Here is a 12870-nt window from a genome sequence, read left to right on the forward strand (position 1 = left end):
TTTGTATGGACCTGGGTTTGGAACCAGGTAGTCGCCGGTTCAAGTCCTGGTATTGGACACAAACCAAGTATGGTCTGGTTCTGCTAGGTCACTTCCTGCACTGCTGAGGTGCCCTTGAGCAAGGCACCAGACCCCTTACAGCTCAGGATCAGTCCCTGTGAGCAGGACCCTCTCCCAGTTAATGCATGTCCACAGGTCCATTTTGTGCATGTGTGTATTTTGGGCCTGTGTGTGTGTGTGTGTGTGTGTGTGTGTGTGTGTGTGTGTGTGTGTGTGTGTGTGTGTGTGTAGCATGTCCCTCTGTAACAGAGCGTAAACTTGAATTTCCCCTCAGGGATTAATAAAGTATATCAAACTTAAAAAAAAAAAAAAAACTTTGTATTTTTTTTTGTTGCTGTTGTGCCTTCTACAAATGTAAATTTACAGAAAATAATCCATCACTGTATTGTTGTTTTCTGCTCTCTCCACTTTCAGTAACATGAATAATATCACAACATGTTTGAATCCTGCACGCTGCAACTCAGAAGTTACATGAAAAGTTCAGATTCAGCGTCTCCTCCTCCTCCTCCTCCTCCTCCTCCTCCTCCTCTGTCAGCTCCCTGCCTGCACTGCAGAGCTGTGTGTGTGTGTGTGTGTGTGTGTGTGTGTGTGTGTGTGTGTGTGGTTCTAAGTGTTTAATTCCAGTCTCCAGCTCTCCACCTTGTGGTCCACACGCAGCATTGGCTCGTGCATGCGTCGCTCTCTTTATTGCTGGAAATTGGGCATGGAAAGCAAACACACACAACGCACACAGTTCACTGACACAGGTGGCTTGGTCTAAATATATGTGCTGCTATAAATAACCAAAAAGAGAGAGAGAGAGAGAGGGGGGGAAAAAAACTCAGAGGAGGGGGGGCCGGCAGTTCAAAAGTCCGTTTTGGAAAACATGCAGCCCGCGTGCTCATGTTTAGGATGAATTAGTAAGCAGGAAGAATGATTTAGTCAACGGCTTAAAGACAACACGACTTCAGCCTGACCTAAAATTATAGGGCAACAGATGCATAGTCTAAACATCCAGAGCAACTTGATAGCCCAGTGGAGAAAGACAGTCATATCATAATACAGGCATGTAGGCCCTTTATTGAGTGAGTCATTCTTTCCGACAGAACACATTTTCCATACCCACAATAAAAAAAAGTAAGATCTATAAAAACAGCAGATATCACTAAAAAAGAAAAAAACTGGGCTGATCAGAAGTTTTGGTTTGCGTTCAGTAGACAGCAGGTGGCATCGAGCTCAGGAGGCAACTCTCAGAGACGTGATCATCATGAGATTCTTTTTAAGATAAATAAATGTTTAACACTTCTCACCCCTCCCCTCTCTCTAAAAGTTGTAGCTGATGTTTATTTTGATTTTTTTTTTGTTGCAGAGATGTTCACTTTTTCTGCAGAGCTGGAACACCTTTAAGTCATGATTTAACCCCCGTGTTGTTATAAAACTATAATCAGTGTTTAAATGAACAACATTTAAGTGAATTGATGCTGTCCTGATATTTATTTGTGTTTGTTTGAACTCTTTGACCTCCTCCCTCCTGTCGCTCTCTCCCCTCAGATTCAGATGAAACGCGTCGTCGCTCAATTAGCGTCATATTGCCTCCCGTGTTCCGCATGTTGTGTTCTGCGCACATCAGCCGTATTGATCACAAACACGGCATAATTGCGCCTGTTGTCTCATCGCGCTCTCTCTCTCTCTCTCTCTCTCTCTCTCTCCCCCCTCCTCCCCCTCCTCCCCCTCCCCTCTCCGTTGGAGCCGGGGGGCGGGACGTTGCCGGTGTGTGCTGTTTAAAATGCTTTGGGGAAAGTCATCGCGAGGCACATTACAGAGACCGGTCCTCCAGAGATGTGAGGGGAGTTTCATACTTTAGGTTTTTTTTTTCTTTTGCTTTTCGGTCCAAAACAAATAACACGAAGCGGAGATTCCTGTCTGGATTATATTTCATCACACTGCAACAGACCCGGTCCACAAATGAGCAACAGGTAGATTACACGACTCTGAGCAATTACTTTTGATTGTACATGAGATGAGTGCTTTGCGCATGTCTGAAATGTTTACTTTTGGCCAACATGTTGAGTTGGATTAAATTCTCCGTGACGCGCACATTTCCTTCTTTACGCACATCTGCTGCACCAACTTTCAACAAGTGAGCCGCCAGAGGTTTCACTGTGTCCGCTTCAAAATGTCCTAAATGTTAAGATCTGGGTGCGTGTTTGTGATGGCGTGAGTTTAGACTGTAACGTGTCTGTGTGTCTCAGCCTCTGTGTGTGTGTGTGTGTGTGTGTGTGTGTGTGTATGTGTGTGTGTGTGTGTGTGTGTGTGTGTGTGTGTGAGTGATTGCATCAGAAGTCTGCTCCCTTTTTCTCCTCGCACCTGTTAACATTTGTCGCTGGCATGTGGTGCATTCTGAGAGCAGCTCTGTCCGCCTGCTAACAGCCTCTTACTGTTAAAAAAAACCCTCCAAGACAATCTAAGTATAATAACAAAGTCATAACTGGTCCATCCTTTGAGTTAAAGTTACAAACTCAAAGAGGAATCACAGTCTCTTCTCTAAAGTTCAGATTTGACTTCCTCACCTCCTGTGAAAGAAAACATGCTGCGTCAGTTTTTTAAAATGTCAACAAATCAGCCATCATCTGAGTAAGTTTACACACCGCTGGGCAACAGGGCATCGGCAGGTAACAGGGTCAGCAGTGCATGAATTAGAAGCTACTGGCTTCTAATGTTGTTGTGGAACCTGCAAATGTGCAACATCATGTGTAAAAAAAAAAGCCTTGAAGACAAGTTGCATCAGCCGGTTTTTGGATGAAATGAAACTTCATTCTGATGTGTCTTCTGATCCTAAACTTTCTGCCTTTTGAGAGCAAAGATGCATCAAAACACAGAGAACACAGCGAGGCTGCAGCAGGTCAATTTAGTCTCTGTTGCTATGACAGCCCAAAACTAATGAGTGGTGTTTTAGTCTTAGTGCCGGGAGAATCCTCGCAGGACGGCTATTATTGCAGCATGAGAGGTGAAATCCCAGAGGAGCCTCCGAGAGTCAACAAGCTGCTGTGCCTCTCTTCTGCACAGAGACGGAGACGCAGCTCGCACTTTAGAAGCTTCTTCTCTGAAGTAACAGAGTAGTAACACGAAACACGTGAGGGAGCATGAGGTCAGGTTTCTAACAGACCATGATAAATGTTTGCATCATATTCAGCATTAAAGCTCGATGAAGCTTTGATTCACTTTATGTAACATGTTCTGCTTTTGTCATGTTCTGAGTCTTGCAGCAAATTATTTAAAAAGCTGACAGATAGATAGATAGATAGATAGATAAACAGATAGATAGATAGATAGATAGATAAACAGATAGATAGATAGATAGATAGATAGATAGATAGATAGATAGATAAACAGATAGATAGATAGATAGATAAACAGATAGATAGATAGATAGATAGAAACTTTATTGATCCTGAGGGAAATTCAAAGCATCCAGTAGCAGGTTACAAAGACATGACATGAAACATTTCTTACAAATTAAACACAAACCCCCCCCCCCCCCCCCCCCCCCCCCCCATACATATATATTAACCTGAAAAAAAGATTTAAAGAATACCCCTAGATGAAACAAATTTTTTAAGCAATGTTTAAAAAGCAGAAAATTATCCAAAAAAACAGACATTTAATAACAGCCAGCAAATTATCGGCTTGCAAAGTTTAAAATAAAGTCAAACCGTGCGTCCATGGGATTCTGTAGAAACGCTGTAACCCACAATCCAGGAAATAATCAAGTCAGGGGCCGATCGAGCCAAGGAAAACAAGTCCACTTTGTAAAATGACCAATAAGGGGACCTAAAGGGCGATCACAGGGCGGACTCTCAGTGCAAGTTGAAAATGTCACATCAGGGTTAAATATCTCTGTTTTTCATTCGTCATCACTGGATGAAATATTGTTGGCACAGCCGGGCCCGAGCTCGTCTGACCCCGGGTAGAAAGAGAGTCGATGGGTTTTTCTCAGGCTGCATGCTCGCCTCGACTCCGTTCAGTTCTGACAACTCAAAGACGAGTTGTTGCTTTGATGCTGAAGAAAAACATGAAGAGTGTTTCCATGAAGAATTTAATCAGAATCAGAATCAGAATCAGGTCTTTCATAGTCTTTCTGTATAATGTGCTATAGTTACCTCAAATACATACTTTGTTTATTTCTTTTTGTAACTCGTTGAACGGCCAAGCTGAGTTTGTGTTGTCTAGTTGTCTCCTTTTCTTTGTTTTTACTTAAAACTACTCTTAAGAACCCGTCGGACATATATCTGTACGTCTCAAAACTCTATAAAAAAAGTTGGAAAAAAAAGAATCAGAATCAAAATCAGAATCAGAATCAAAATCAAAATCAGAATCAGAATCAGAATCAAAATCAGAATCAAAATCAGAATCAAAATCAGAATCAGAATCTGGGTTTATTGCCGAGTACATTTACACATCCAAAGAATTTGACTTGGTGATTTGGTGCTAAACAAGCAGAACTAATTGAAGTTACTTGACTAACCGACGTCTTCTGTTTGTTTTCAAAGCAGATGAACCCGATGAGGTCCAATCAGCTGATGAAGGAGGAGTGACCACCTCGCCCTCACCGCTCCACCGAGAGAGGGTCCAGCGAGGCTCCAGCCCCGCCCTCGCCTCGTCACCATTTCTCCTCCGAGCCGGTCCCCCCGCCGCGTTTCAAAACTGTTTCTCCAACGCGTCTTCCAGAAACTCGGACTGTTTTCCAGAGCAGACGCAGCACAGCCCTCCCCGACTGAGGTGATGGGAAGCGTGCGAGCCAGCCGCTACAGCATTGTGTCATCAGAGGAGGACGGCATGAAGCTCGCCACCATGGCGGTGCCCAACGGCTACGGGAACGGCAAGGCCAAGGTGCAGACGAGGCGCCAGCCGCAGAGCCGCTTCGTCAAGAAGGACGGCCACTGCAACGTGCAGTTCGTCAACGTGAGCGAGAAGGGCCAGCGCTACCTCGCCGACATCTTCACCACGTGCGTGGACGTCCGCTGGCGCTGGATGTTCATCATCTTCTGCCTCGCCTTCCTCCTCTCGTGGCTCTTCTTCGGCTGCGTCTTCTGGCTCGTGGCCATCTTCCACGGCGACCTGGAGAGCGACGGGCAGAAGTGCGTCTCCAACGTGGGCAGCTTCACCGCCGCCTTCCTCTTCTCCATCGAGACGCAGACCACCATCGGCTACGGCTACCGCTACGTGACGGACGAGTGCCCCGTCGCCGTCTTCATGGTGGTCTTCCAGAGCATCGTGGGCTGCATCATCGACGCCTTCATCATCGGCGCCGTCATGGCCAAGATGGCGAAGCCCAAGAAGCGGAACGAGACGCTGGTGTTCAGCCACAACGCCACGGTCGCCATGCGCGACAGCAAGCTGTGCCTGATGTGGCGCGTGGGCAACCTGAGGAAGAGCCACCTGGTGGAGGCGCACGTGCGGGCGCAGCTCCTGAAGTCGCGCACGACGGCGGAGGGCGAGTACATCCCCCTCGACCAGATGGACATAGACGTCGGCTTCGACAGCGGCGTCGACCGCATCTTCCTCGTCTCGCCGATCACCATCGTCCACGAGATCAACGAGGACAGCCCCTTCTACGACGTGAGCCGGCAGGACCTGGAGAGTCTGGACTTTGAGATCGTGGTCATCCTGGAGGGCATGGTGGAGGCGACCGCCATGACCACGCAGTGCCGCAGCTCCTACGTGGCCGGCGAGATCCTCTGGGGCCACCGCTTCGAGCCCGTGCTCTTCGAGGAGAAGAGCTACTACAAGGTGGACTACTCGCGCTTCCACAAGACGTACGAGGTGCCGAGCACGCCGCTGTGCAGCGCCCGGGACCTCGCCGAGAAGAAGTACATCCTCTCCAACTCCAACTCCTTCTGCTACGAGAACGAGATGGCGCTGGAGAGCAAGGAGGACGCCGACGAGGGGAACGGCGGCAGCGTGGGGCCCGACGGCACCCAGACGGACAACATCTCGGAGAACGAGCACAGCCAGGCCACGGTGCCCCTCGAGCCGCGGCCCCTCAGGCGAGAATCAGAAATATGACTCATCAGGACCTCAGACCTCTTTGTGAGAGGGATCGTCTAGAACCCGCCTCTCTGCTCCTGAAGGCGCCGCGAGCCGAGCCGGGGGCCTCGGGGGTAGAGGACGAGCGGTAAATGGTACTGCTGCTGTGGGAAGCGGCGAAGGTTTTAGGACTTTGTATGTAAAGGTCAGCTTGAACTTTGACCTCATACAGTATGACAAAACATAAGCACTACGATCATGGACCATGTGCAAACTGCAGGACGGATTCTCCATGAAGTCCCCGAGAATGTGTGCTCTGGTGACTGCAACATGACAGAGAGGAGGAGGGGGGGAGGGGGAGGAGGGGGGAGACGACTTGAAAATTGCAGGCATGTCTCAGTTTGTTTGTCCGGCATGAACAAGACGCTCCGAGACAGGAGGAGCGTTTGATACAAGATGTTCTGATGTGCTGCTAGAAAATAGTCGAATAAAAAAACAATCTGTGTTTTTTTTTTTTTTGTAGAACCAAAGAGACATTAAAGGTTAGATGTCTGAGGGGGGGGAAGGGGGGGGTGGGGGGGGAGACGGTACAAGTAGAGTATTTGTTCAGGAGCTGGTCTCACCGAAGACATGGCAGAATGTTTTTCTATTCTGTACGCATCTTCTCCCTTTTGACACTTTCCTCTCTGACTTGACAGCACTGATTTCTGATCTTTTTGCTTTTTTTTTTTTTTTTTGCAATGCTGGGGTTTTCGGGGTTCATCGCTGGTTAGACCGATAGAAACATGCCTGCTCGTGGTCAAGAGAGCGGGGGGTAGTATTAATGACATCACACTGACGGAGAATCTTTAATTTAAACAAAGAGCGGGGGATGTATGAGAATCTGAATGTTTCTTAAAAGTGCTGCTATGATGTTGCTTTTGTTTTTTGTTTTTTTGATAAAAAATGCCAAAGAGTATTGTTATCATAGTTATAGGTTGCTTTTTTAAAAAAACACCACCTGGCTCGATTTGGTACAAAGAGGTAGAATGTTTTAGTTTTTTTTTTTTTTCATGAATGTGTGTACAGTTTATCGTTTTTTTTTTTTTTTACTTCCTTATCTCGAGCCACGTCAACAAGCCTTAACGTTGGAAGTGAACTGGAGCAAAGTGGTGACGGCTTTACTGTAGAAGAGAGCTCGGACTTTTTTTTCTGCCAAGCTCGATCCAAAAAGTAGTCCGGGGTCTGGGTTCATACTTTGAGGAGTGTCACTCCTAAGAAACTCGATTCTTGAGGCCACACCAAAAGTTTGAAGTGCCAAAAAGATCCGATTTTAGAGAACTAACAAACATGTCTGACGTCTGAATCAGAAAACGGTGTTATGATTAGAGAGAAATCTTCAAAAGTAAAACAATCCGACTGCCACGTTTGCCTCGTGCAGCTTTCTGCAGACTTCAGTTTCCTTCCCCGTCACCACTGCTCCTGTTTCACCTGAGAACCCAGATGTCGTCCAAACGTACTGTAACCCCGGCTGATGAAGGTGCACTCACTGCACGAGAGTTTGCATCAATACAAATAAACAGAGAAGTGACAGCAGACCTGACGTGTGTAAATACCTCCCTGACCCCCTTTTTGTTGCAGTTCTTTTGTATCAGTCTTCCAAATGTTCTGCAAAACAACGGAATGTACAGTTTTCGTATTAATGTTATTATTATTATTATTATTATTATTATTATTATTAATATTGTACATGATATTATATTGCTCCTTTTTCAATAAAAAGTCTGTGGACAGTCAGAAACCTGCTGTGTGGCTCCTCATGCATCATGTTCAAAGGTGTTTCTTGTGGGCCCGCCGATAAGACGCCGTAGTCGCCGGTTGGAATCCGACCTCGGAAGGAAGGAAACTAAACTCCTTCTCTGTAGAACCAGATACCTGTCAGACTATGCGGAAACAACATAAACCCACTACTTCATCAACCATCGCTTTGTTTAAGCAACCAAGAAGTGAAGGACGCTTCACGCCCTGAGGGAACACTCAGAGAAACTTTAATGAACATGCAGACTCAGGCCTGTTGATTCTCTCTGGGCTGTGAAGGTCTCAGATAAAAAAAACTGCTAATAAGGATGTAAAGATGAAACACAAACTCATGATAAATCGGGGCCCCTATGTTCCCACAGGGTAGGGTTAGGGTTAACTGATACAAATTCATGAAAAAGGAAATGTGGGAACATAGGCACACTCCCGATAAATCGATTCAAAGGTGTCAAGGTTCACATCGGTGCTCTGAAAAATGAATCTCATTAACATGGTGAGAGTCAGCAGCTGCAGAGCAAAGATTTATAAATTGAGGACTCTCCACCGTCTTTTAAAATCGGAGGTGTGGAAGCATTTAGGCTTCAACAAGACATCAAATGAAAGAGGTGAGAAGATAACAGACGAGATTAAAAACTGTGTGCAAATATTAGAAGAAGACAGAGAACTACACAAACAGAACAACCAACACGATGCAGCGTTTAATCGACAGCACAGCGAGAAGCTCCAATCATCTCCACTTGTTAAAAAACACATTAAAAGGTCAAACCACACTGACAAGCTGGTCTGCAGCCACTAAAAGGATATTTTACAGTTATCATTTGTCTTCAATCTCATTTTGTAAAATAAATCCTGGGTGATTTATGTGATCATGGTGCATCCCTAATTATTACAGAATAACACGAGGACACTGGCTGTTCTCTAATCTGGATTCTCTCATTCATTCATCACAACATTCATCGCTGTAACAAACAAAAAATCACAACTATGCAGAGTCAAAGGAATGACAGTCTGTGTTGGTGTTTGTATCAGCTGACCAGGTGACATCACTGCATCATCTTTCACCCGTTAGTCGACCTTGGTTTGGCGTTTCCTTCTTCTAACTAAAGAATCAAGGAACATCTTCTTTTTTATTTTTTTGCAGGCGACTTCAATTAAAAGTCAAATGATACCCGGCATCACCAAAGATCAGTACGGATCTACAATCCAGACTGGACTCGTTCCAGCTCTATGAAAGGGCACTGGATGGATGGCCTAGCGGTTATGTTTAGCGCCCCATGTACAGAGGCAAAAGGCCTCCTGTGGGTTCAAATCCAGTCCCATCTCTCTGCTGCATGTCGCCACCCCCCCCTCCCCCCAACATCCCCCGCCCCCCCCCAGTCAAAAGGCCCGAACATAGAACTCGTAAAAAAAGAACATTTTTTTTAAAGGAAGAAGGAAACAAATGCAAAGAGAGACAAGATGCTGCTGCAGATAAGTGTGTGACAGATTTCAGACGAGGAAATGTTTACGTCCTTTTGTTTTCTTAACCTCCTTTACTTAAGTTACATCGACCTCGATATGAGAGGAGCCTGTGAAACAAAGTGCACACACAAAAAAAAAAGAGCATCAAGAAGAAAATCACCTGTTAGAACCAATCAGCAACCTCCGAGGGGTCGACGTGTGAAGCTGATGCAGAAATGCAAAATCCTGCAGTTCATCAAGTGTCCACTAGTCATCACTTATTTAGTCGCTGAGTCGTGAAAAATCACTTAATATGAAGCACAACGACAACGCTGTGGCTCCTAAAGATACACTTATTTATTTGCTAAATGCATTGAAGAACAAAACGTTTCAAACCCGACCTGATGAAGAGCCCGGTCAGTCTTCAAACATTTTCTTCTTTAACACATTTAGCAAATAATAAAGTATTTCTTTGGGAGACACAGTGTCACTTGTGACGTCAGACCCTCGAGGATCTGAAGGATCGGATTCAATTTTGCATTCATGGTTGCAGCTTGGTTCCAAGGTCCAGAAAGAAAACTAAAAAAAGGGGGACAGGACTTTCTCTGTCGGAGCCTCCAGACTTTGGAACGGCCTGTCAGAGGAGGTCAGACCTGCGGATTTTGATTTTATGAACGATACGTGTTCTCCATAGTTAGGCGTGTAGCTGACCTGATTGACAGGTGGGCGCGGTGTAACGGTTTGTCAGGAGGTTTAAAACCCGCCTCAGCTCCAGCTCTCAGCCTGTCGTTAGGTTGACTGAAAGTTAGACTGAGACAGCATTTCCAGCATGGAGACCGCCATCGATGGGACTCCAGCGCCCCCTGCAGGAACAGACGGGGGACGTCACTCAGACTTCAAACATGAATATTTACAGTCTCTGGTTTTGTAACTCAAATGGGAAACGATAGAATCAAGCCGATTTTGTGGCACGCTGTCAGGACCGGCTGTAAGAAGCAAAGAAGTGGTGTCTGAACCTTTGAGTGACATCTGTAGATCTGAAGAGCGAACACATACTTCATGGCATGTTGAGCTGAATAAACCGGTTTAAGATGAACGACAGACGTTTTGGATTTGATGAAACTCGTTCTGAAGCGTCTGCTGCTGAGAAAGAAGCAGAAGGAAAAAGGAAAAACACTAGTTTTGACTTCCACCGCTCCTCTCCTCTCCTGCTGCTCGCCGGCAGAGGAAGAAAAAAAAAAAAAAAAAGAAAAGCTGGACATGAAACCGACTGAATGGAAAATTCCTCGGTTTACCATTAAGGAAGAGTGACACTAATGTCAACTTCTGATGTCAGAACTCCGTTTGAGCTTTGAACATGATGCTTCTGTGTGTGTGTGTGTGTGTGTGTGTGTGTGCCTGAGTGTGTGTGTGTGTGTGTGTGTGTCCATTCATCTCGCATAAAGCAGTTACGGTATCTGATGAATCTCGAATCATTTTGAAAGAGGAAGAGAGAGAAAATGAGTCAGACTCGTTTGCAGTCGCTCATTATAATCAGGATCTGTGTTTCATATTTCCTCCATGAGACATTATTTGAAATCACAACAGAGAAATAAAAGACAAACACACGAGTCGAGCGTCCAGAAGAAGAAGAAGAAAAAAAAAAAAAAAACGCGCCGGAGCGGTCTGTGGGTGGCACGGCAGAAAAAAAAAAAAACCCACCTCTTTGTATTTATTTAATTGGAAACAAAAGGCGTTTGTCCGAGCGCAGAAGGTGGCACCGCTTTGTCCACTGGAAAGGGTGGGAAAGTAAGGAGTAACCATCCGGTCACACCATTTAATATTTCATTTATTTATTGAATTATTAATGTAAAAAGTTTGCGACCAGGAAAGGCACATTGAGGTGACTTCCTGTCCGAGGGGAAGAATAGTGGCACATTGTGAAGCAGTGTGGCAGCAGCTTCGTTTTCTTGCTGTAGGTGAACGTCTGTGTTCCTATTGTGCAGCTCTGTTTATGAAAACAATAACTCTGTGTACGAGCCCAGTAAACATCCAAAGGTAAATGTTAGGGCCATGCTTCCATTATTCCTGTGTAAACCCCCCTGAGATATCATATCCAAACTGTTTACTCTTCATCACTATTTATTTGTGTTTTTCCACATCGTGCTGCACAGCTGATCGAGGCCTCAGAGCTGCAGCCGTAAACCTGAAAAAAACAAAAAAAAACAACAAAGCCCGAGCACAAACACAAACACAATCTGCGCTCCTGAACTATAACCGGAAACCGCTGGCTTTCATGGAAGAGCTTCTGGGAACCCTGACGTTCAAACGGGCCCCAGCTCTGCTCCAAGAACCTGTGATCCTCCGAGTGTTTGTGTCGTCTGGCTGAAGTCTTCCTGCTTCACACGGACCCCCATCCCCCCCCGCCCCCTCTCCCCCCGCTCGGCCAGACGACAACAGAGAGAAGCAGCTCAGACGCTTCCACACACGGGGGAATCAAACAACACGATGAAGCCCTTGGCCCCGCTTCACCGTGAGTTATTACCCATCTGGACCGAGTGGAAATTCTGACTTCCTAAATGTAATATCATAACGCTAATGACGACATGTTCGGTGACTTCATGCGTCAGTTTGAAAAATCACTTTTCCTCCTGTGTTTGAAACTCTTTTCCACAACAAAAAGGGGCAGCACAATAACGGGAACACAGATATTATCGGGAATCATCTGGGGACAGAGAGAGACCGCCGTCCGATGAATGTGGATGAAGGGAAACCTGAGAAGCAGGTAAAAAAAACAAAAAACAAAGAGGAACATGAGCAGCTCTTTGGTTCTGTTTGGAAATCTGTTGAAGAAAGATCGTATGAAACATGGACGTGGGGGCGCAGGTAGCCTGGTGGTTTGTGTGCAGAGGCTAGACTCCTTCAGGCGGGCGACCCGGGTTCAAATCCGACCTGTGGCTCCTGTCCCGCATGTCATTCCCCTCTCTCTCTCTCGCTCCCATATCTGACCCTGTCCACTGTCTTATCTCTCAAATAGTCACCAAAAAAAACAAAAAAAAACATGGACGTCTCCTCAGTGACGTCAGCCTTTGGCTTCTGAAACACAGTTTTGAAGCTGAATGATGGTGGTCGCTAGAGAAGGGTAGATTTACTCACCAGTACCCATCCCAAGTGGTCGCCATACTGGAAATGCCGTCTCAACCTAACTTTTGGTAAATCTAGTCCACCCCCCTACAGGGTGAGACAACAAAGACATAAATTATTCAGACCGTCTGTTTTGAAGCAGACTGTAAACATGTTCCTCTCTGCTGTTAAAAGTAGGCCGGTCCCCGACTCAGGATTCACATAGTCCAGCCTGATTTGTGTTTTTGTTGTTGTTGTTTTTTGCGCTCATTGATCCACATTCTGCACAAACAGTCATGAACCCCCCCCCCCCCCCCCCCCCCACACAGCTGGAGTGGAGTGATCCTTGTGCTCGAGTATTTAACTATAAGGGGGCACCGCTAGCAAAAATAGCTTTTTTGAATTTGTGCGACCTGCGGACTTTTTTGCAGCCAGTTTCAAGTGGACACTCGAGGTACTGCAGGT

The 12870-nt window shown here is 45.9% G+C and overlaps 1 protein-coding gene across 2 annotated transcripts; it reads left to right on the top strand.

Moving 5' to 3' along the window:
* The first annotated feature begins 1840 nt into the window (after nt 1-1840).
* kcnj2a (potassium inwardly rectifying channel subfamily J member 2a) lies at nt 1841-7002 on the top strand. Of its 2 annotated transcripts, none has more exons than XM_061028475.1 (2): nt 1841-2015; nt 4590-7002. In XM_061028475.1, the coding sequence occupies exon 2, from the start codon at nt 4822-4824 to the stop codon at nt 6103-6105; it is 1284 nt and encodes a 427-aa protein (XP_060884458.1). In that variant the 5' UTR covers nt 1841-2015; nt 4590-4821; the 3' UTR covers nt 6106-7002. The 2 variants fall into 2 exon arrangements, with proteins under 2 accessions (XP_060884458.1, XP_060884457.1); XM_061028474.1 differs by having other exon boundaries at nt 4593-7002.
* Nucleotides 7003-12870: the final 5868 nt, after the last annotated feature.

Source organism: Labrus mixtus, chromosome 21 (genome assembly GCF_963584025.1).
Source record: "Labrus mixtus chromosome 21, fLabMix1.1, whole genome shotgun sequence".
Lineage (NCBI taxonomy): Eukaryota > Metazoa > Chordata > Actinopteri > Labriformes > Labridae > Labrus > Labrus mixtus.

Excerpts from the sequence above, each read along its gene's own strand:
- kcnj2a (XM_061028475.1), top strand. The coding sequence starts at position 4,822 with ATGGGAAGCGTGCGAGCCAGCCGCTACAGCATTGTGTCATCAGAGGAG.